Below are 24198 nucleotides of genomic sequence, written 5' to 3' on the forward strand. Positions count from 1 at the left end.
TAGTCTGGCAGCCACCATTTTAAAGCTAAAGGAGGTTTTCAAGGTAGGTATGGCCAGATGTTGGTACAGTGCTAGTGTGACCTGATAAGTCACTCAAAGTCATAATGAAAGGCTGCAGTGAATCACAGATAAAATATCCTCACCACCCTAAAAATAGATTTTGATTAAAAGTGCAGATAAAACATAAAATGACTAGGCTGAGAGTAATTTGATGTGGATTAAATAGCAAGCTTTGCAGCTGTTCTTTAGTGCTCTGAGAAATATTCATGTTGCTTGTGTTGTGTACAGATGAGAGGTTGCTTTAGTTATGTTGGAATAGCAATGCTGATCAATGAGACAATTTACTCTGATTATTGTTTTTTTTTCCTGAGGCTAGTAGCCCTTTTAAAATGGAAGTAATTGAGAAGTTTGTTCATTAAATGCAACTGAGATTTTTTTTTTTTTTTTTGAGAGTAATGATTAATCATTTGGGGTTGGAAATGTGAAGGTTTTGACCTTGCACACCAGTTATTGCCCAGTTGACGGCCACAGCTGGAGTCCCAGGTCAAACTACTGTTTGATGGCTACATAAAGCTGGTGGGTTTCCACTGTCCAATAGGAGGAAAGTATTAAATTAAAATGTTGCATTTTGTCAAAATGTTAAGGTTTGTATTCTGGTCAAAGTGTGTATTAGATATCAAGTAGCCTACTTTGAGAGGGTTAAGACTGGATTGACATGTTACTGGTAGAGCGGATTTAGCCATGTTACAGACAAAAGTGAAGAAACTTCTTTTGTCATGTTCCAGTGCTGCAGGTCTGTTAATTTATTTCAATACAAAAATAACTAATTTTAAAAATTTCAATACTGATTAAAAAGAAATCACTCTCTTTTTCTCTGGGTTACCACTCAGAAATATGTATTTGACTTGCATAGCTGAAAATAGATTTTCTTTGCCTTTCCTTTTCTATTGATCTATTAAAGCAAATTTAGGCAAAAACCTAGGAAATTGTCTTTAAAAATGACATGGGTAATCAAGACTGCCTGTTAAGGTTTGTTTTACTTTCTTATTATTCATTTTAGTTTCTAACTGATGGCATGCTGGTGAGGGAGATGATGGCTGATCCTTTATTAACAAGATACAGGTAAGGGAACACAGAATGAATGCTTGCTGAAGTGTAATTTGCTAAAGACTTGCATTTTTTTTTAGACTGTGGTGGGGTGGTTATAAATTAAATACCAAAAGATGTGAAAATTATTTTAGGAATTTGTCGTCTTTATGTTTTAAAGACTGTTAGAAAATCAGGTGATCATTGCAACACCAAACGTGGCAGGATTTGGTGCTGTGGTTTTGGAATAAAAGCGAAATGCGCCTCATGGAGTCTGAATCTTTTCATTTGCTAGTTTTAAATTCACTTTTTCTTTCTGATACTAATCGAATAAAAAACTTCAACAACAGATGCAGGCTATTCTGGCATCCAGAAAACCTATGCAGTACAGTAAATATAGACCTTTTTTCTTCTACCCCTTTCCAAAAGCTAGCCTGAATAAAGAACAGTATGTATGTACCATGTGGTGTTATCTACATTTTTCTCCCTACTTTGTTGCTGTGCTTTTTTTAACTTCCACCATTTTCTAAGTGGATATAAAAAGTCATAGTCCAGCAGCAGATTTCAAATAATGGTATTTGTAGAAGACAAGACAGTTATTCTAGTGTCAATCAAACCATTTCTGAAATCTTACCTTTCTACTTTATTCACAGTGTCCTCATGCTGGATGAAGCCCACGAAAGGACTCTTTATACAGATATTGCCATTGGCTTACTAAAAAAGGTTATTTTATTTAATGTTCTCTGTAACCATTTTAATTTTCATTCTTTTAATTAAACCTCTGATTCTGACCGCTGATGAGTGAACCCACTTGAGAGGGTGATTTCTAGATCCTCATATATCCTGCAGCCTGTTGTACATACCCAACTATTTACTTTAGACAACTGACACTTGGGATTCTGTATTTCTTCCCTCCAATGCTGAAATGTCTCCTTAGATGATACTAGCACAAAGGTAGTCTTCATTCTGCTGCTGATGGCCATGTGAAGTGATCTGATAGGGGCTTGTTGTTGACTTCAACCTACTAAAGATCTGACCCCCACCAGAAATTAAGTAATCTATAATGATTACAGACTGAATGCCTTTCAAATGAATATATAAAACTCTAAACAGTCATCAGGTTGTTAGATCTGTGGGGTGACATGGGTGCTTCACTCCATCAGCTGTGTTGTAGTTTCGGAGTATTTTTAAAAAGAAGTTATTGGTAATCTGGATGCTCTGAAATTTGGTTCTAGCCTTATATCTCAGAAAAGAGTTTTTACTCTGGATGTTCTTGTTCTCTGTCCTAGGTTCAGAAGAAGCGTGGGGATCTTCGACTGATTGTGGCTTCAGCCACCTTGGATGCAGAGGTATAGGTCACAGATTAGGTCTGAAATGAAGTGACCTTAAGTGGTAGCTCCACTTCTATTTATATACATCTTCTGTGCTGCTCACTTACTGTGAAACATTCCTGCTGGCTGAATGGTGAAGAAGAGAGGAAGGAGAGCAGGAAAAAAGTCTGCTGTTGTTAAGTTGCTGTGTTTGGTTTTCATTTTGTATTTGCAAACTTTTTTGGAAGTTAATTTAAATATGACTCTGCTTTTCATATATTGCTGCTGTTTTTTCTTCTTATTGGTATTATTATATAAAGATATGTTCTCTGGGCTTAATCTAGTCTAGTAAGAGACACTGGTTTAGCCTTGTTTTGCTGATAGCAATAATTTGAGAGAACCATAGACCAGTAAAAATAAGTGATAAATGAGTTCGTTTAATTTCAGTGAGATCTTACTAGTTCCCTGATTGACTTATGGCCTGTAGAAACTTAAGTAACTTAACTAAAAATGTCATTAATGTAATTTTGAGTAGGATCAGAAGAAATGGTCTCCTAGACCACAGCAGCATTTCATCTAGCCTAGTGTTCTGTCTGTAGCAGCAGCAGCCATAGGAGATGCTATTTAGGGAGAGCATGAACCCATGTACCTGCTGTGGGTCTGCTTGCTTTGAGCTGCCTCAGCATCTGCAAAGGTTGTAATAGAGATATTAGACAGTTCTTCCTGCTGTTTCCTTCTTGTATGTATTTATGGACCTGCTGTTTAATAATTTGTCTTTGAATCTGCTTGATGAAGCTGTAAGTCTCCAGGACATTGTGTGAGAGCAATTTTCAGAAGTTTGCCACCTGCAGTGTAATGAAGTACCCTAATTTCTTTTAAACCTGCTAGTTTCATCAAGAACCTACTAGTTGTAGTAGTGTGGGATTTGTTTTGTGTTTTTTTTTTTTTTTAAACAAAACAAACAAACAAAAACAAACCACAAAAACAGTTTTACAGTTACTTTATCTATCATCTTTGATTATGTAAACCTCAGCTGTGTGTCTTCTCAACCTTCTGCTCCCCAAGCAGAGCTCTAGCCATTTCGGTCTCTCATAAAGCAGCTACTCCATCTCCTTTATCATGTTGATTGCTTTTCTCTGTACTTTTCCTGACTCCACTCTGTCCTTCATGAGATGTGGTGAGAGCTTGCATGTAGCACTGAAGCTGGGGGTGTGCTGATATTTCCTTTAGTGGCAAATATCTTATGCCATAAATTTTGATAGTATGCTGTGCTTTGGTATTACTTGCACTACTATGTGTTCTCTGTGTTATATTAGATAACATTACTATGCTTTGCCTTTGCAAAATTTCAGCTGCCAAAAATCACACATTTCAGATAGCTTACTGTTACTGTAAAAATAAGATAATATGAGCGAAATTATTAGTATGACTATATATACATTTGTTTAAATACAGAAAGTTTATGATATCTCTGTAATGGTCATAAAAGTTGAGATGGATTATTTGGGTTCTTAATGTTCATTCTTTTGCTATTACATATTTAAAATACTTCATGACAATAAATCTAAATTATGAAGGTGTCTCACAACATGTAAATTTAAAACTCGCATAAGTCAGTCTAACTCTGCTTTTACAAAGTGAGTTCTTGATATTCAGTAAGAGCTGTAAAATTTACTTATTCATCCAAAAATGGATGAGAATGTGGAAGCCATATCCAAAACTTTTAGGACCAATCATTTCTAAGTTCTTAGCTTTGAGTTTGCTACTGTTACAGACCTAATAAAAAGTTTATATATCTACTTTTTCCAACTGTATCAGCTGATCTAATTAATTTTATTACCTCTTTCTGATCTTTGCTTTGCAAAGTAATAAACATGCAAGATACTGGATTTGTGCTAAATGCCTGAATCCCAGACAGAATAGAAGGCAACAAAATCAAATTTTAAGCATTCTAAATTGGAACTTTATCAAATAACAGTCAAATTTATGAAGAAAACATCCAAGTAGTAGTGATTTATCTTCTTCGTGTCTTTAAGTTTCTCCCTCAATTCTCTGAAGTATCAAACTGAAAGTGTTTGTTTTTATTTTAATGTAGAAATTCAGGGATTTCTTTAATCAAAATGAGACCGGTGACCCCAGCAAAGATACCAGTGTGATCCTTACTGTTGAGGGGAGAACATTTCCAGTGGACATCTTTTACATACAGAGGTGTGTTCATGTTTGATGTTGTCAGTGGTGATTAGGAGAGGGTGCAACTGGTATCGTTTTGTCTTGGTTGGAGCTCAGAAATTCTCAGACTGATGGTAAGGAGGTATAACATTCATTTTGGAAACATTTGGATATTGCTTACAGCAGCAGACATGTTTTTAAGCTTACTGTAATGTAAAAGAAACAAATTAATTGCTGAAGACTGATTCCCAAGGATGCATCATGAACTAAATGTGGTGTGGCTGATACATAGTGTCCGAAAGCTAGCTCTCTGTTTCTTAGGGAAGTGAGGAGTCTGTACCTATTTTTCTGCTAATGTCTCTGCTCTTTTCTCTTCCCATAGTCCTGTTCCAGACTATATAAAATCAACTGTGGAAACTGCAATGAAAATTCACCAGATGGAGAATGATGGTGATATACTGGCGTTCTTAACTGGCCAGGTATAGACATAAGCATTTGTTCTTCCTTTACAGTGCTGTATTGGGGGCTTTGTGAAGCTGCTTCAGTCTCCTGCTTTCCTTAGCTGTGCTTGCTTTAATCTCTTTAAAGATGACAAGTATTTCTGCATTGATGGGAGCAGAATTAGGCCAGTCTGAAAGACTTTTAGAAAATATAATTACGGTCTGGTTTTATCAAAGCTAGTGATGGATGGTAGTTTCTTTCATTTAATGCTGTATGCTTTTGGCCTTGTTAATAAGTGGAACACTGTGTGTTGGTTTTGGTACTAGTCACACTTATGAAGTTGACAATGAGTCATCATTATTAGTTAAGGCAAGTGAAATTTATATTTGTTAGGCTTAACATCTGAAGTCTTTGACAGAAAAACAAATTGCTGTGAGACGAAAACTTACTAGTCCCTTCTGCTCTATTTATGCCTGTCAGCTCACTTTGCAGCCAAGAAGAGTAAATGGGAGTTAGCTTATCATCTTTCCACTGAGGAGTTCCCTTAAAGAGTTTCAATATTATCGTGCATATTTTCAGAATAAATTCTTCATCCCCATTATCAATTTGACTTTGAAAGAGTGAATTGGGTTTCTGGCAAGGTGATATCTGAACATTTTGTTGTCTGCGTTTTTTAAGAGTGAGATGCCACAGTTGATCTCTGAGATTAAATGTGAAGTTGAGCAATAGGTGTAGATACTGTTGCTGTGTCATTCCTGATCAAGACCCACAGCATTCTACACAGTCAAAATAGATTGGCCTCCCATTTCGCTCTCACAAGTTGAGATTCACAGGAAGATATGCCTGCTTCCTCCTGAACTTTGTTCAGTCCTTCTCTTGTGATTTTTTTCATGTCTTTGTGACTATCTCAAAAAACAATGAACGTAAATATTTACATATATATTTAATAGGAATAGCAATTTACATAAGAACATTACAAAGTTGAGGGAGCTAGTAAAAAGATCCTGGTGTTTGAACAACTAAAACTATATGGGGATTAATTTGGTGCATTTTTTTGTATATAGGTGGCAGCTATGTGAGGTTAAAGTGAAACCTCTCTCATTCTGACCTCTGTCTTGCTCTGGCTCTAGGAGGAAGTGGAGACTGTTGTTTCTATGCTTATAGAACAGGCTCGGGCCCTTTCTCGCACTGGAATGAAAAAGCACCTCCGTGTTCTCCCCATGTATGCTGGGCTGCCTTCTCCTGAGCAAATGAAAGTGTTTGAGAGAGTTTCTCACAGTGTCAGGAAGGTAAGGCTGTTGCGTATGTCTCAATTTCTACCACCCAGAAGGGTGTCTGCGTTACACACATTGTGTATACCAGGTTCACATTATGAGACAATTGCAAACACCAAGGGAGGCTTTCTGCATCGCCTAACACTGCCTGTCAGTTTTCAGACTGTGAACCAAGAACATGTTTTCTGGCTTCCCTTTTCATCTTTGCTCAGTCCTAGACATCTCAGTTTTAACTCTTTTGTCTACCTCATCAACTTCTCAATTTTTAAGAGTCTTTGTACAGTCTATGTCCAGTTGCAGTTTCTAGCACTGAAATCCTCTACTTTTACCTGGTGGTTGTTTTTTTTTTTTTTTTTTTGTTTTTGTTTTTTTTTTGTTTTTTTTTTTTTTTTGTTTTTTTTTTGTTTTGTTTTTTTTTTGTGGTCTAAGTGTCTGTGGCTCATTTCCACCAGTAATGGAAAAATTAGTGACAGAGTAGGTAAGTGGTGTATTTGCACCTAAGAAAGAAGTTTAAACTTGCTTGATTTTAGTAGAAAAAAAGCTTTGTTTTGACTTATGTAAGTCTTGTTCGGATATTTAATGCCACAGAACTGTATAATTGTCACGATTAGTGCTTTCTGCACAGGCAGAGCCTGTGTTGGGGCTGAGATAGGCTGACAGAATTACACAGGGTTGACTTGTTATAATTCTTGTGCCTGCTGGGGTCTAACAAGTAAAATTGTTCATCACGTGTTGGGGAATGTTAAGTATAAAAGCTTCTTTTCTCTCCAGGATATGACATTAGTCAATTAATTTTCAAGATTTACTTCTTTAATTTCAGGTTAAATAAGCATTAAATTACCCTCTGTCATCTGGGAACAATTATTTTTTTTTAGTATGTTAGGACATGTTCAGTACTCCTGCAGAGATATATACATGTAATGCTTAATCAACACTGCTCCTCTGCTATCCCCTGCCCCATTCCAGTGTTCCAAGTAACAGCTCAATATAACTGAGAAGCAGGAAGAAAATATTTTTACTTCACTACATAAAAACATTTGATTTACAGTCAGTTAATGTTTTCCTCTGCAAACACTGCCAATTTCTAACTTTATGAAGAGAGAATAAATTTGAATAAAAAAGTGACTGTGAAACTGTAAAAGCTGGGCTTATTTCAATCTGACAAGCTCTTTCTGCTGCATGTACTGTATCCTTTTGTACTCTAGAGTGTTTACTGGATCTGTCATATCTGAGATCTTTTAAGTGGCTTCTATTGGAGTCCTGGTGCACTGATGCTTGGGTTTGATAGTGTAATTGAGACTGGGGAGCTCACAGCACCCTCGTTGTGTCTGTATCCGTAGGTGATAGTAGCCACCAACATTGCTGAGACCTCCATCACGATCCATGGCATTGCATTCGTGATTGATTGTGGTTTTGTGAAGCTTCGGGCCTACAACCCCAAAACAGCCATCGAATGCCTTGTGGTGGTACCAGTCTCTAAAGCTTCGGCTAATCAGAGAGCAGGGCGTGCAGGACGGAACCGCTCTGGAAAATGTTACAGGCTTTATACAGGTCAGTAACTGGATGTGTAGGGAAGGTGAACCTGCTGGTGTGACTTGCATTTTGTTTTACAGTGGTTTTAGTATTAAATAAAGGACAACAAAACCATATTTTTTTCCTCTCGGAGAGAAAAATTTCTCTTGGTTATTCCTCTGGCTTTAGAAATACATTGTTCGTACGTGCTAGGCATTGGACACTGAATCCTTTTATGGAACACAAATACAAACTGAGCTGGGTAGGTGCTACAAGATTGTCAGCAATTGCAAACCTGTAATGTTAATGCAGCTCTGGCAAGTCTACTAAGAAGTTTATTGGTTTATGATCTTAGTTTCTGAGCAGTTGCTTCAATTTATAGTACCCACCTATGATGCTGTCTTCTGTGACTAAAGTCTCCTTTAGAGTGTGCATCAAACAAAGGACGCAGGAAATCCTTTAGGTAACTGAGGGAAAACTTCTTTATGTCCCCTTTTTCATAGGAATAGGTGCCAACCCCAAATGCTTCTCTTGAATCAATGACCCTGGCACTGTGCAAAAATTACTGTTACAAATAAATCTATTGGCCACCTAGCAGTGTTCGGAAAAGCTGCAATCCAACTGTCTCTGTTCTCAGCTGTTTAATGAGAAAAGGCATTGCAATTGAGCACTGCCATTTCTGATGTGCCTCGGGTTCCCTCTAGTTTTACTGGAGCTTTGAGAATTAGAGAGATCAAAGATATTCTTTTAAAATGTGTGTGTGCTTGCCAGCGGTTGCCACATTAAACAAAGGCATGATTTATTCTCTAAATTTTTGTGTCCAATAAGAATCAGGAGAGAATGTCTGCTGCATAATATACCAAGCTTACATAGCTTTTTAAGTATTTTACTGGAGAAAGCATGACTATACTAAAGTTCCTTTTGTGTGCTCAAGAGCTGGCCTAATGAATGCTTTTAAGAAATATTTTAAAGGAGAGGGAAAAAAAAAAAAAAAAAAGAAGAAAGTGTACTGAGTGGACAAAAGTAGAGAAAATGTGCACTGTCTTTGTCTTAGGGAGGGTCTGAGATAGGCCAGAGAAAGAAGAGGGTTCCTTCTAGAAATCAAAATAATTCAGGTGAAAGTAACATATTTCTTGTCTCGATTTGGAATTTTAGACTAACATACTGATGAGTGTGCCTTTTTCTTTACTGCAGAAGAGTTGGTTACTGGAAGGTGCAAGGATTTTGACTTTATTATGAAGTATTTTTCCAGACTTTGACTTTATAGCAAGCGTGCTTTTAAAAAAGGCATTGTTAAATAAATTGTTTTTCAATCCTTAGTGTTTATTTGAAATATGCTTTTTAAACCTCATCTTGTTTGAATAATTACTAAGAATAGTGGTTTTAAACTGAAAGCATTCTGGCTTTGAACTTTTCCATATCCTTTCTTTAAAAAAAAAAATGCTTTTTTTGCAGTATCCCACCCTGCCTTTTATTTTCTGATTAAAAATATTAAAGCAAAGATAAATAAAGCATTTCCAGTTTTCTGTGAAGAATTGATAACGTTTCAAATTGAAATATGGATGGGTCAACTACAGAATCAGCAGTGTAGCCAAAAATGGTGAATTTTCTATCTTATAATACAGTAATTAGAGAAAGATCATCTTTGACTTAGAGTTCTTTAACACCTGTTAATTATTCATACTTGAGAATTTTAACTTGAAATAAGTATGATTCCATCGTGTTGACTGCATGGAGGGGGAGTTGAAACTCAGTCCCAAATTGCTTTATTTTCTCCCACAACAGAGGAGGACTTTGAGAAGTTGCCCAAGTCCACTGTTCCCGAGATGCAGCGCAGTAACCTGTCACCTGTCATCTTGCAGCTGAAGGCTTTAGGAATTGACAATGTGCTCAGGTTCCCCTTTCTCTCGGTGAGTCCTAGGCTGTGAAGTCTGTCATCTTTCCTTAGTGTAAAGAAAGGTCAGTAGAGGACTTGTTGATAGCCCACAGAGCCATAAGCCAGTAACCAGTGCCCTGTCTACTGGACAGCAAAGTATGTATTTGGGAATCAACTAGTGCAAGTAATGTGTGTGACACCTCAGAAACAACAACTGTTTGCATTCTAGAGTCTGCTGTTAGAAGTGTTGAGAACTCAAGAAAGGCCTGGGAAGACAAACTCTCAGATTCTGTGAAACCTTAACTGTAGCCCCTTTGTACTGAATTTACAAAGTAAAAGGAGAAAAAAAAATATATCTACAGAACTAAACCTGCATTTGTCTTGTTAAAAAGAGCAGTACCAATTTTTAGATTTTTTTTTTTTTCTGTAAAGTTTCTACTTCTGTATTGATGTGAGAAACTAACATGGTGGCATTAGAAGAGAAAGTTAAGTAACAATTCTAATCACTACTGGCATCACTGTTGGGCAAAGCAAGTATGCCTGTTCTATCTTGTGTCTTGAGAGCATCATAGGGATGATGCTGAGCCTGCTGAGATGGTTTTGACTCATAACACTGGTGATCAGTGGGAAGGTGATGGGAAGAGTCTCAGAGTTCTTTCTTCAGTTTGCATTAGTAGAAAGGGAGATAGTTAGAATGTAAGGATTTTGTGAAAGAAGAAGATCTGAGGTTGTGTTCTGTGATGATAACTGTAAACAATGCACACTTTTTCTTCACAGCCACCTCCTGCACAGTCAATGGTGCAAGCTTTAGAACTGCTGTATGCTTTAGGAGGTGAGAATATTATGCTTTGCTTTATTTATAATTGTGTTATGGGAGTTCTGTAAAAAATTGTTAATTTGAATTTGGTGATTGGATGGACATTAATCAAACTTGCATTTGAGAACTGTGCTTTGAGAAAGAGAAAGCATAACCTTGACTGGTGGAAACTTTTTGTTGGTGTGTTTTTAAAGTGAATCTCAATCTCCTCTGAATTTACAATTTTTTTTTTTTTTTTTCCTCTGGTTATTCCAGACAGGTAAGCAACCAAAAGGCATCAGTAGCTTTCTGGGAGGAACTATAAAGCTCTTGCATATAAACTAGAATTTAACTGTTTAGATTGGGCAAACACATACTCTATAGCTATCTTCTGTGCTATATCCCTGCACCTTCATGGGAGGAACCAGCTGTTTGTCCTTGCTAGGAACAGGGCTCTGAAGTGATGAGGGTGTTGACTCGATTCTCTTGGGCAGATCTTCTGTTTGTGTTTCTTCAGCGCTTATGGAGCGGTATGAAAATAGAAATGGAGTGCAGATGCCAATTAGACCAGTACACAAGTTAGACACTAAATTTACCAGCATCCAATTAGATAAGTTGTTAGATACTCAAGCTCTTAGTGGGGTGATCTTTCATTTTGTATGACTGTGCTGGTGATGGAAACATGTAACACTTGCAAGTGTAAACAAAAAAAAGTTGAAGGTAAATGTTTGACATCTCTTTCATGATCAGACTGCTTGTAATAACCTAGAATTTAGCAAGCTTAATATAATTGCTACTTTGTTTATTCCTTGGTCAGACTTTAAAGAGCATAGTGTATCTATTTTAATTTTTTCTGTTAGCATGTTACATACATTATCAGATCTTGATGTGTGTGTAGGAACTCTGACAAAACATGGTAAGTAAAATACCATACTTGAATTTGGGAGAGGCCAGTCACAGGAAGCTGGAATTAAACCCAATCCAGAGTGTGCCTCCCAATGGCTTAGCAAAGCAAGTATCATGTTAGTTTTCAAGACCTTCTCATTGATATGATTTTCAAGGTAGGACTGACAAAAGTTATTAAGAGCTAATATAGTTATAAATTTAAAAATTAGATTTAGTCTGTGTCTCTGCTCTGAATGCACTGTGGCTTATGGCTAAAAGACTACACCTTAGGTAGTGTGGTGCTACTGATGTAGTACTGCTAGGCCTGCAGCTGAGACAAAGTTCAAACCTGTAGCAAGTCAAACTGTTCCGATTCTGTTGGCTGTGAATGCATGATTCAGTCGCTAAAAACACCCCTGATCATTCCTAAAGCCAGCACACTTCCTCCTGGATGAATTGGAGCTATGTTTCTCACAGTCACTGTCTGTGTTTCAGTGCACAACCTGCTTGCTTTTCGTGTTTTTTAAATGCATAAGAGCTCGTTGCGCAGCTTACAAAGAGAGTCTGCTCTAGTTTCAGTATTGAACTTTCTGGTTATGGACAAATGAACAGATACACACAAACTTCTAATGAAAATAAAAAGCTATTCTAACAGACCCTGACAGCATAATTCAAAGGAGTTTTCTACTATTTAGCTACTTAACAGAATATCTTTTTTTTTTTACCGTGTTATCTGAATTGCTAACCACAGCTTGTTCTCAAATTCAGTTGAGAGTCTGAACAACACTCAGCCATGTGGTTCGGTTTTAGGTAGTCCTGCGAGGAGCACACAGTTGAACTCGATGATCCTTATGGGGGGGTCCCTTCCAACTTGAGACATTCTAGGATTCTAAATGTGGTCATTTTGGCTTTATTCATTATACTGCTATTGGATACCTATAACACTCAAATCGCGCTTGTAATATTTTTGTGCAGTTTTCAATTCCTTTTTGTTGTGGTGAGTGGAATGTATGCTGTCTAATTTTTTTTATAGGAAGAACTGTTATATTATTGGCTTTTCTGACAGCTATTCAATCTTTTTGAATGCAGCTAACTTAAACAAAACAGAAACTTGACACAAGAACAAGTAATCAAAATGAAACCCTGTTTGACTTTAACTGTGGGTTTGCAGTTAATTCAATGTTAACAATATTTGCTTCATAAACGTGAGGAAAAGGGTAGTGTAAAGGAGATTGTGTAAGTTTTGGAAGCTTCCAGAGGCTTGTGGCTGTTTTTACATCACTTACAAATGCTGTTTTGTAACTTGTGGCAGACTGTTCTCTTCTTATTCTTGTGGAGCTGTAACTCTGCTTGGCCATGATTTTGCTCTGTGCTGGGTCAGTTCCATCTTGCAAAGGAGGGTTTCACTTAAGGCACTTGGTTCTTGGCAACCTTTTCAAGATTGGACCAGGCACCTTCACAGTGGCTCAGAAGCATGTTGCAAGGATGAATTCACAGCCAAAACCACCTTAGAGAAATGGAGAGGAAAGGTCAATAAACTCACTGATTAGCTGTTTGATGTTTTGGCAAGTGTTATGCTCATGGTAGTTTCACAGAAAAGTACAGAGCTGTTAGTCTCTTGGCTGCCCAGCTTTTGTTGCAAAGCAGAGAAGTGCTGATATTGGTGTTTAAGGTAGAAAGAAATGTGTGTGCATATGTGTGATATAAGGATTTGCTGTTCAGTGTTCAATTTTTGCTGAAGTTTAAGGTTTTGGGTGGTTTATTATGGAGATTTTATATAAATTGCAGAGGTGAAGCTACTCAAGCATTTTCAGGTGCAGTAAGGATTAGATTTCTCTTATGCAAGTATGAACATGTATTTCATCATTTGCATTGTAATAGCATGCAAATGTGTAATTTAGGGTCAGGACCCTATTGTGCTAATGCAGTGCCAAAAGAGAAACTTGTGCAGAGCAGACGCTCTTAAGGTTGAGATAGTTCTGTTGAATAAACACATCACTGGTTTTAGACTGATTATTTTTACAGTAATGTAAACTGATTACATCAGGAGTATCTCTTCTCAGCCTTCTCCTTTGATGACCCTTTGAAAGTCTGAGTTGTCGGTTGGAGTTCATTGTTTTTAAGCATAATTTAGGAGGTAAATAAGCATGTAAAAAGTGGCCTTATTTTTAGCTTTATTTCAGATCCAGATTTTGTTGAAGATATGTAAGTTGCTGCCTATCAGAAACAACCACTCTACCTAAGTTTAAAATAAAGTGTTTGAATTCCTCAGACCATCACAAACTAGTGGCTGTTACTTGAAACTTTTTAGTGCCAACAGTGGTTGAATAATCACTCCTGAGTATGTTCAGTAAAAATCTTTGCAATATATTTTTCCAAGATCTCCACTTTGCTATATGTATATGGATACAGTGGCTGCTTCCAAGATTATTTCAAGGAAACTTACCTATTCCAAACTAGTATCCATTGCAGGCCTTTTGTGTATATTCAGGCTTACTGCTACAAAGCTGTCTGTGCACAAGTTATATATATATGTAAAATTACATTGAGATTTGTAGGTTTCAGCAGAAGCCAAAAGATTTTGGCTTGATGCAGCTTCAGAAAGTCAGAAAGATGGTAATTTCTCCTTTTTCCTACTTAGAAACGCAGTTATCTTTCTATAGATGAAAGACAGTGTATTCTAAGCTATTAATTATGGTAGCACTTAAACACATATTGCACTGGTCAAATGAAAGCTATAAGCTATCATATCTTAATTTTTGCAGTTTCTCTGGCTTTGTGTTTAAATATACTACTTCACCATTTCACATAAGCTGCATTTTGTACCTGTTTCTGAGAAAAATATCGTGACATGTGAAATGTATATTAGGTTTTGTTGAGCAGTGTAGGGATGTGGTGAGTGAATTACTACATTGTCATAATAGAGATGATAGCATATCAAATAATAAAGGAGGGTAAACACTTGATAGAGGTATCTGTGGTTTTAGATATGCTGACTTGAGTTATTGGAGATCTCATTCCTTGACTTGATTTGTGGTTTTGCTTTTCTCTGTAAAACGTAGCTGAAATACAACTGTGTTTTTTCTCCACCACACAGTTTGACAAATAATATGTTTATATAATGTACAGGCCACAGTTGTGTTTTCTCAGTCCACTTTGCTGTGATTATTCATGGAATCTACAGTGCCCCAAAGTCCTATTATTGGGCTCTTGTTAGGCCCTCCTTGAGTAGATTCTCTTGTGCTCTGCCTCTGTGTCATACCTAATACAAGTTGGTTTACTTGCAGTTTTCTCTTTCAATTCTCACTCTTTGCTGCCTTTCTTGGCAAGCTCTTTTCTTCTTATTGTTTCGTGTCTGTATTTTTTTTAAATTCTATTTCCTATGTCCTCTTGCAAAGGAAATGCTTTTCCATTTAAATTGTTCCCTGAAATTTCCACATAGTGCTGTAGATTAGAATATGAGCTGTTGGTTTGTATGAGTAAGCCTTAATGCAGTTATTTGGCTGTAGGAAGGCATACAACTAAAATGGTAAATGTGTAGAGTTGCTCAGTGATAACTGGGAATTGAAAGACAAGCTGTCATGCCTACCTCCTGTACCATCTCCAGTAAAAAGGTTACAGTTGGAACATGGCTGACAGTTTAGTTATTGATGCATGAGGCAAACTAAACTGTAGAGAATCTTCATCAGCTGTACATCTCTAGTTTAGATTATACTAAAGCTAAATTATTTTTCTCTGTGACCTAAGCAGGTGTGACTCAGAAAAATGGCACCCTACTCCATTCCACCCAGCAGTGCTTCCTGTTTCTACAGTTATGCCTGTTCCATAATTATGTCCTTTTTTATTCTCATCAGGACTCCTTCTGCTTTCCACCCCCAGGAACAGAGATTCCGCTAAGTACTTAAAAAGGAGATACATACGTCTAACAGCTAGTAGGCACTCTGGATTGCCTTTGACTGCAGGTTTTCTAAATTGTTGGCAGTAGCAATTGGACTTGGTCAAAACGAAGAAACTTGTGTGTTCAAGTATGTTTAGAAAAACAGTAAATACCAGTGACCATGGGAGAGTAAATGGATATTAAGGAGTGCCTTTAAGCTTACTTTAATGTACACTGAGCAACTCTTAGGTGCATTTGCTGTATTTTAGCTCGTAATTCTGATCTTTAGTACACTTTAAATGCTTAAAGGAGACTTCCTGTGCTATTTTGCTTGTATCACAGCTACATTTATTAATATGCTGCAGGTTTGGATATGCACTGCCGTTTAACAGAGCCCCTTGGAATGAGAATAGCAGAGTTTCCTTTGAATCCTATGTTTGCAAAGATGCTTCTGGAATCAGGTAGGAGGAAAAAAATAATAAGATTTTCTTCATAGGCTTGTGATGAAGAGAGGACACTGCCTGTTGTAGTATAGTATTAAACATTTGCTAAACTTGAAACAAACTGTATGCTTCATCTTGGTATGGTGCTTAGTGAAAAGAATTAGTGAAACTCATGGACATCTCAATAAGTCTAACACATTTAACACACTAATAAGTCTAACACATTTGTCTTTTATTTTTTCCATTAAAAACATTCACTGTTACACTAGAATGATCAGGAGTTTTGGTATTTTGTTTTTATATACTGTAAAAATACATTCTGCTACTTCTCCTTTTTATTCTATATGGGGGTAAATTGAATGGAAGAAGATTTCCTTTACTGAATTTCTCCACTTACTCCTCAGGAAATTTTGGCTGCTCCCAGGAGATTTTGACAATTGCTGCCATGATGCAGATTCAAAACATTTTTGTGATCCCTCCAAATCAAAAAGCTCAGGCTGTAAGTTCAGTCGTGTCTCATTTTCTTTTTGTTAGTTCCACATTTCTGGATTTCTGCCAACTATTTTATTGATACCCATTACAGACTACAAGTTTGTATGAAAATCAGGCAAGGTCTTGAACTGAACCTATTGGTTAAAGGTAAAAGAAGACACTGAGTAATAGTGGAGACCTTGGAGTTCTTTACTAGCATTAAAAGTCTCCTTCTGAGGACCAGAAAGAGGAAAGGTTATAAACCAGCATTGGTCAGCGTAAGGGTTTGCTAAAAAAACCCAAACCTCCCCAAAAACCACTTCCTTTCAAGAGGAACAAAAAAGAAAGTGTTAAGATGTAGCAAATTCTTAATAGGTAGCAGGAGCCTAATTGTAATGCATACCCCTCTTGGATTTTGGGGGTTTATTTTAAGTTAATTTTTCTAGTTTTAGTTTTAGAAGTGCTCCTGAATATAGGTGGGCCAGTAAAACATTGCTGTTGCCTAGAGGAACTGCCCTATATGGTAAGAAATTTAATAGTAACCAGGAAATACAGAGATGATGGGAACTGAGTGGATTGGACGATTTTTGCAAAAATCAGTAGGCCTATAAAAATATATTTCTTCTTCTCCAGGCCAGGCAACACAGAAAGTTTGCTGTAGAAGAAGGTGATCATCTCACTATGCTTAATGTTTATGAAGCCTTTGTCAAAGTAAGTCAGTTCAAGCGTGTGTGGATTTGCAGCAATGGGAAACGCTTGAGGTCCTCAGCTCTGATTCTGGAAGTGCTGGCGATAGCATCCTCAAAGCTGAGAACTTACGAAGTCTGTTAAGTAAAAATTCTGCTTTAAAAGATACTCTTGACATATTTTTGCTACAGACCTTCTGTAGTTCTTCTGAACAGGGTATAGAAATAATTTGGTTTGGGTACAGCACAGAAGTCTTATGGGTAGACAGCTGTATTTTCAAGGATACTAGGATTTTTGAAAGGACCTAGGAAAAACAGGTATCCAAATTCCAAATGAAATTCATACTCTCTCATCTTTTCTACAGATATATCAGAGTTTCACTGATTATAAACTGCATCTATATCTAGCAGTCTCTTTTTTCAAGATTGTCTCATTGATCATTATATCCTCTTTTTCGGTGACCTTATGCATTTACCCTAAGGTTTAACACCAATCTTAATAATTCTCTGTAAGCTGAGGTTTTACTTCACAGTTTTGAAGTGCTACACCTGTTTGGGAGATATATATTTTGCTGGGATAAAGCACTTTTGCAGTACTATATTTGCAACAGTATTGAGCTGAAGCAGTATAACCACTGAAGTGTAAGATGATTTCCCTCTCCCCAACCTCAAAGCAATCAGTCAGGCACCAACTGAAATTTTGCAGTTTAAATTTTATATCTGCTTAATTCTCTTAGAAACAGCCAAATGCAGAGGCTCTTGGAGTGAGTGCTGACTTTGTATGGAGAAGACCAGTGAAAACAGTGTACAGACAAGGTTGTTCACATTTTGAGATTGAAACCAGAGTAGTTTATGATCTGATGCTTTTGTGTGTGAGAATGGAATGACTAATGCTATTCTCTTTCACTACATATGAAAAATGAAGCACGTCTCTCTGAAAATAGCCCATGGCATTTGTTCTGCTGCTATTTAGATGTTGTTTCCAACATGTCTTGTAGTTGCCAGTGTTATATAACCTTGCTAGCTGCGATGTAAATAGGTAATTTTCAGGGAAAACAATAAATATGTTGCGGGAGACGGAAGAAAAACAGAACAAGGCTATATGATCCAAGAGATTGGGGTTTGTTTTGCTGATGGTATTTCATTGTAAGTTTTTGCTATTCTTCTCACTGTACAGCACAGCAAGAGCTCTCAGTGGTGTCAGGAACACTTTCTGAACTACAAAGGGCTTGTTAGAGCTTCTGTTGTAAGAGAGCAGCTGAAAAAGCTTCTTGTCCGCTTTAAAGTGCCAAAGAAGTCCAGTGAAGGTGATTGTCAGTTTGCTTCCTGTTTTTCTTGTAACCTTTGTAGTATTTTCTCCCTAGCCTAAAAATAATGTTAATTAAAACCAGGGTTGTTTTTTTTTTTTTTTCCTAAAAATGTCTGCAGAAGAGCATTTTAGCCCATTTTTACAATTAACATTTAGTCCAGTCTTCATTAGTTAAGTTTTCCAGCAAGAGATTATCACCACTGATTATATATTTAATGGACAGATTTACCAAGAGTGTCATAAATAGGTCACCTTGTTCCATCTTTTGACTTTTCAAAAAGCTATTTTTCGAGTATGTTCAAGATGATGTGCAGCCATTGGGACCTGATTTCCAGCTGTGCTGTGTGCGTACATGGATGCCATGACTGCTTCTCAGTACTTGTCTCTAGCTGCTCTGAAAAATGAGACTTCAGTGCTTAGCTGTCACACAAGGTTGCTCTAAGGACTGTGAAACTATCTTCATAGAGACACCAGTGGCAACAGTAGTTTTTTACATAGTAATTTTGATTTGCTGTGAAATTGAAGTCAAAAGAGATTGCAGGGTTTGTCTGCCTTCAAGCATTTGTTATCAAAGCCTGATGCAGTGTGAAAAGTTGTTTGAGATGATTAAGTGGCATTTTAGGGATTTTTGCTGTTCTGCTGATGCATTTCACATAAAAATTCTTTTCTTCAGGTGATCCAGATCCTGTTTTGAGATGCATAGTTTCTGGATTCTTTGCTAATGCAGCGAAATTCCACTCTACTGGAGCTTACAGGTAAATATATATATATATATAGCTTCATTACAACTGTTGCTTAGTTTAAGAGCGCCTTTGACTGGATACATCTAATCAACAAACAGATGCTTCTCTAGACACCTGCAATAAGAAACACATACCAGTTGATTTACTAAATATTTGAAGTTTTGTATCTTCAGACTGCTTCGTTTATCTCTTGTCTTTGGCAAATATAGAGTTATTGATAGTGGGAAGCAGTAACTAATAGTAATTAGTGTATTAATAGAAGTAAGTACAGTGTCTCTGTTGTAGCAATCCCAGTGCACCGAATACAAGCCTGAAACACTACTTTTTCATTTAATGTAGATAGAACTCTTTTGGGACGTTAAAATATAATTTCTTCCTTTGGCCAAGATTTAAGCTTGGTTTCATCTGAAAGCCTGTTCATTAAATGCAAATGTTTTTAATTTTCTTCAGCTCTTTCATTGCTGACTTTTATTAAACATTCTTACTGGGGATGAAAAGAACCAAATGTTAAGCAATAAATAGCCACATGGTCTGAAATAGTATCTTCCTTTCAAGGACTATCCGTGATGACCATGAGCTTCATATCCACCCCACTTCAGTGTTGTATGCAGAGAAACCTCCACGCTGGTAAGTTAAAGCTGCTTTCACTTGCTTTGTGATCTCTGACACTTCCAGCATCCAGAACGTTTCTATGAATGACTTTTTTCCATCAGTGGAGGAATAGATGTAGAAGGTTGTGGCTCCCTCAGACAGAATTCAATTGGTATTTTCTTTGCATCTGTTTGTAGGCAGTATCCAAATAAATAAGAGAAAGAGAATTATGTTTAACTGTAAGAAAAAAAACAAAACAAAACAAAAAAAAAAACCTGCAAAAGTTGGAAAGCAGAGTCAGGTGACCCTTCTTTAATAGGCACTCTGTTTTGCACTGCAAATTGCTCGCTGAGTGGTCTCTGTACCTAGACAGAACTAGGATTAATTTACTTTTATTAAACCCATTAAGTAAATGTCCTGTCAGATAGGTGCTGCAGTAATTGTAAATGGTTTGCTAGGAGAGGGCATACATGTCAAATGCATGACGCAAAAAGTTTGAGAAGTTATGGCTGTCTAGCAGATTGAGGAAAGAAGTGGTTATACTTTCATATTAGCTGGGATACCATCATTCCATTTGTGTGTCAAAGATGCTCAGATAACACTTAGAAATGTGTTTTTAGCTACCAGGTCAGCATGGTCAACCTGAAGTATTTGGAGTCATCCTTCTTTGCCTGTTGCTGAGACTTCAAAGGACAAACTTGACCAGTGTCATCTGTTACATTTGAATTTGGGCTCCTACCCTGTTGCGCAGCGTTTGCAAGAGTGTAACTGATTGGAACTGAGCCATCAATCACATTGGCTCACAAAATAAAAATTAGTCCATCTCACTTGTTCTGAACTGTACCAGTTCTTCAGAGCTGAGTGGAGCAAAGTGTAGCTAAAGTAACTTTTGCCACTGAAACCAGCCTGATTCGCTGCTATTTTGCTAGGGTTTTTTAACCTCCTGTCACTGCTATTAAAAATAAACAACAATTTGTTTGAGATGGGAAAAGGAATACTTTGCAGATATACTTCTGGAATTTTCTGTCTTACAGTAGGTAACATCCTGAAAGAGGCTGGGTTATGGGAGAGTGACAGACAATAAGAATAAATTGAGAAGAAATTAATCTGGAAAGAAAGTCTAGTGGTAGGAGAGAATTCTTTGCCCCAGCACACACCTCCTCCAGGGCTCAGCTTTTGGATTTTGAGCTTTCAGCATGCAGCTTCCATCCCAGCCTTGGGCACTTCCAGACGTACCAGACAGCAGAACTGTAGACAGCTAGCTAGAAGTCTTAGCTGGCAAAACCTTAAGACTGCTCTTTGCTTCACAGCCTGCTTTGCTGTTGGTGGCAGCAGTATTACTGGAGTTTTTGGAAATACTGATTCTGGGCTTAAATCTCTTTTTGGACCCCTGTGTTGCAGAACAGACACAGAGCTGTCTTCCAAGGCCCTGTGGAATTGCCACTGCCAGCCTAAAGATGTTGCTGGCTCATGGCATCCTATAAGACAGGTGCTAAGAGCTTACTCAGCAATGCTAATTTCAGTGCTGCTGCTGCCTGGGCTCCCATCCTGTGTTGTGGCCTTTCATTCTCTGTCTGTCACAGGTGTATAGAAAATGTGCTCTCATTTTTGTTTGTTTTCTTCAGATTTCTCTTTAGTTGTATTAGTTGGTGTGTCTCGGGCTGCATTTGACAGAGAAGAGAATTTTGGACTCTTTCCTCTTTGCTTTTGAGAGCAAAATGCCAATTAATGAGACACCACAAACCTTGTGCGCTTGCAGCTCTACTGTGTATAGAAGGCAGATAATGACTTATGGTTTTGATGACTAACCCTTCAGTGTGTGGGTTTGTGCTTCCTTGGTAAAAATGACTTTCCCTACAGAGAGGTGACTTCAGAAATAGGTTGCCCATGCTGGCAACCTGTTCATGCTGGCAGCAGGGATTGAGTCCACATGGCTGGCTGTTTCTAAATATCTTATCAGGACATGTTCTGCCAGTAGTTAAGGCTGATTTCTTCCTCTAATCCTTGTCTTGCTTGTCTGCACAGGGGCACCAGGGATACTCATGCTGTGATTTGTGCCCTACTTGTTATGGGTCCAGGATTTTGATGCTTTTGACATCCTTCCTTACGATATCACAGAGTAACTAATATTCTCTTTCCCAAAGTATCTGTTATGAGTCCCCCTTGGCCCCATTATAAGAAAAATGATTTCTTTTATACCTTGCATCCATATGTCCTGGTAGTATGTGAAGGTGTTTTTAATGCCAGTCTAAAGGTTGTCTTAATGTAGAGGGCCCCAAACAACCAGACAGAGAGAGGTAGGAGGCTGTATTATAACTTGAAGACTCTTGTCACTCTGTAAATACTCCCTCTGGCAGCATGTATGTGAAACTAAGTATGCTGTTGATCATCTCTCTCTCTCATTGCTTAATTGCAAACACTTTTTTTTTTTAATTTCTCTTAGGGTAGTCTACAATGAAGTCATACAGACCGCTAAATATTATATGAGAGATGTGACTGCCGTTGAATCTGCATGGCTCTTGGAACTGGCACCTCATTTTTACCAGCAAGGAACGGTACGGAATCGGCATAAAGCCCAAACGGTACCATTGCTGTATTAGCAGCTCTTGTATCTGAACTTTGGTTTTTATGTTTTATGAACTTTGTGTTTGTCGTTGTCTATTTAATGGTACAAAAATTAATTCGTTTTTATTCACTGTAGTGGTTTTAATATAAAGAAAGAGGATAATAAATTGATACACTAAAGCTTTTTCCCTGTTATCCAGCCAACAGACATGATCTCAAAGTTACAGAGCAGTGTATCGCTCTGGTAAATGAAGCCTTCAACCATTTTACACTTGAATATAGGCACTTGGTAGCGCTTTTCTGAGCAGCACTATAGCTAGACAGTGGTCATACTTTGCACAATAATTTTAGAGGACTCTGCATGCTTTACAGATGTTTGCAAATCCTGAGCAATTTTTTGAGCATTAATTACACTTGCTGCAAAAATAAATCAGCTCAGATTTGTTCAAACTTGAAATGGCAAAGAACAGCTGCCATTTGTGCAAATCTTTATTGCAAATTCTGCTGTGATGTACATACCTTTTCTTTACAAGTGTCTTTTAATAGTTGTCACTGTCTTTTATCAACTCTGTCCCATGTGAATCTCAATCTAGACTTACTAATAATTCTGAGAATTGGATTGGTATTAAATGTTATCTGAATGTTAGTTATGCTGGAGGAGTTGATACCACATCGCGTGTAAATACTGTACAGGCGAGATTGCCAAATTGATCTTGCATGTGAATTTCCCATGGGAGATTAATAACTACTGAGTTTTATATTCTAAATTAGTGAAGTATTTCCAAAATACTGGGGGGGAAAAAATACACTTGCATATCAGGCCTATGCAAAACAAGAGATCTGTTCGTGGATATGAACAGCCATGTTGCAAAAATGGCTGTTTCTGGTTTATATATCTGCTACACTACTTGACTTTTCTGAGAATCTGATGTTTGTTTTCTTTTACTTCCTGGGGTTTTTGGAAAAAAAGGAAAACAATGTGATGCATGGAGCACCTTAGGACATACCTCTGTGGTTATATTGTACAGCAGCGTTGGCATCTGTCCATGTAATTGATTTGAGGGTCAGATTTTTTCATGTTGAGCTTGGATAATTCATCTCAGTTATCCAGACATTTACCATCTATAAATTCGCTTAGTAAATAGCTGAATATTTTCTGCCTTTTTCTATATAACACATTTGACAAATGCAGTAATGACCCCTGCAGGCTAGACCCCTGAGTCTTTAGCTTTTGTTAGACATTCTGCAGGCATGATGTAGAGAGGAGATGAGCCAATGTTCCAGTTGTATCAAATCTGCTCCTGGAATAATTTGTCCTTTTGACTCACATACTTACATGTTGTAACAGCCCATACACAACACAACATCCTATTATGATCTGACCTCTCCACAGGCTCAGTTTTGGGGTGAGGTTTTCCTTCAGGTAGGTGGTGTTGGGGAATGTGACTCAGTTACTTGTTCAGGCAAAACTTGAGTTGCTTTTTGTATGTGAAGAAGGCTTGTCTTGAACAGTACTACCTACCTGACTGAGAGAACGTGTTCTTCAAGGTAGTACTACTACTGTTATAGATATTCTATGAGATTACATCAGAAACTAACTTTTACCATTGCCATCCTTTTGATTTGGTAGAGATGAACTCAGTTTGCAGCATGACCTAAGCATTGTTTTCATCCTAAAATGAATGGAAGCTCTGGAGGATAGCGCTGGTTTTGAGGAAAATTTATCTTTTACGGATTGGTCTGTTATCCTTATCAGCCAAAAGGCTTGGGTCTCTTTATAAAATGTTTTAAAATTAGAAATATTCCTGTTGCATAAAGCTTTAAATTATACATGTAAATTTTGAATAAGCAAGCCATTGCAAGACATACCTATTTGTGCTAATTTGTAGACACTCAGACCATTTTTCTGCTGAAGGATACATCTTTGTGCTAATAGGAGATTCCTGAGATATGAGAATTTTTATTCCTGGATCAAGTTAAAAACAAATTTCAACTGAATAGGATTCTGTGTGAAAAGATTTTCTTCTACGGCTTGATCATGGTCTCAGTCAATTATGTCTTATTCCAAATTTTTCAGGAGTTTCTTCGTGCTTTCATTCCACATTTTTGTAGGCCTTTTTTCTTTAAGAGCATGGAGGTTTAAAGGTCCAATGCAACTACAGCT

The 24198-nt window shown here is 37.4% G+C and overlaps 1 protein-coding gene across 2 annotated transcripts in view; it reads left to right on the forward strand.

Annotated features, from left to right (window-relative positions):
- DHX35 (DEAH-box helicase 35) overlaps positions 1–24198 on the forward strand; it is a 32720-nt gene that overhangs the window by 6353 nt on the left and 2169 nt on the right. The window contains exons 6-21 of one of the 2 annotated variants that reach the window (XM_033003656.2): positions 1061–1122; positions 1740–1809; positions 2376–2435; positions 4492–4604; positions 4948–5044; positions 6137–6295; positions 7621–7831; positions 9578–9702; positions 10446–10500; positions 15592–15687; positions 16074–16168; positions 16774–16851; positions 18004–18133; positions 18809–18890; positions 19434–19505; positions 21913–22051. In XM_033003656.2, the coding sequence (XP_032859547.1) occupies positions 1061–1122; positions 1740–1809; positions 2376–2435; positions 4492–4604; positions 4948–5044; positions 6137–6295; positions 7621–7831; positions 9578–9702; positions 10446–10500; positions 15592–15687; positions 16074–16168; positions 16774–16851; positions 18004–18133; positions 18809–18890; positions 19434–19505; positions 21913–22051 (1644 nt within the window). The remainder of the gene's footprint in view (positions 1–1060; positions 1123–1739; positions 1810–2375; positions 2436–4491; positions 4605–4947; positions 5045–6136; positions 6296–7620; positions 7832–9577; positions 9703–10445; positions 10501–15591; positions 15688–16073; positions 16169–16773; positions 16852–18003; positions 18134–18808; positions 18891–19433; positions 19506–21912; positions 22052–24198) is intronic. The other variant, XM_033003657.2, reaches the window with a different exon arrangement.

The sequence above is a fragment of the Tyto alba genome, unplaced genomic scaffold (genome assembly GCF_018691265.1).
Source record: "Tyto alba isolate M040663 unplaced genomic scaffold, T.alba_DEE_v4.0 Super-Scaffold_33, whole genome shotgun sequence".
NCBI classification, from domain to species: domain Eukaryota; kingdom Metazoa; phylum Chordata; class Aves; order Strigiformes; family Tytonidae; genus Tyto; species Tyto alba.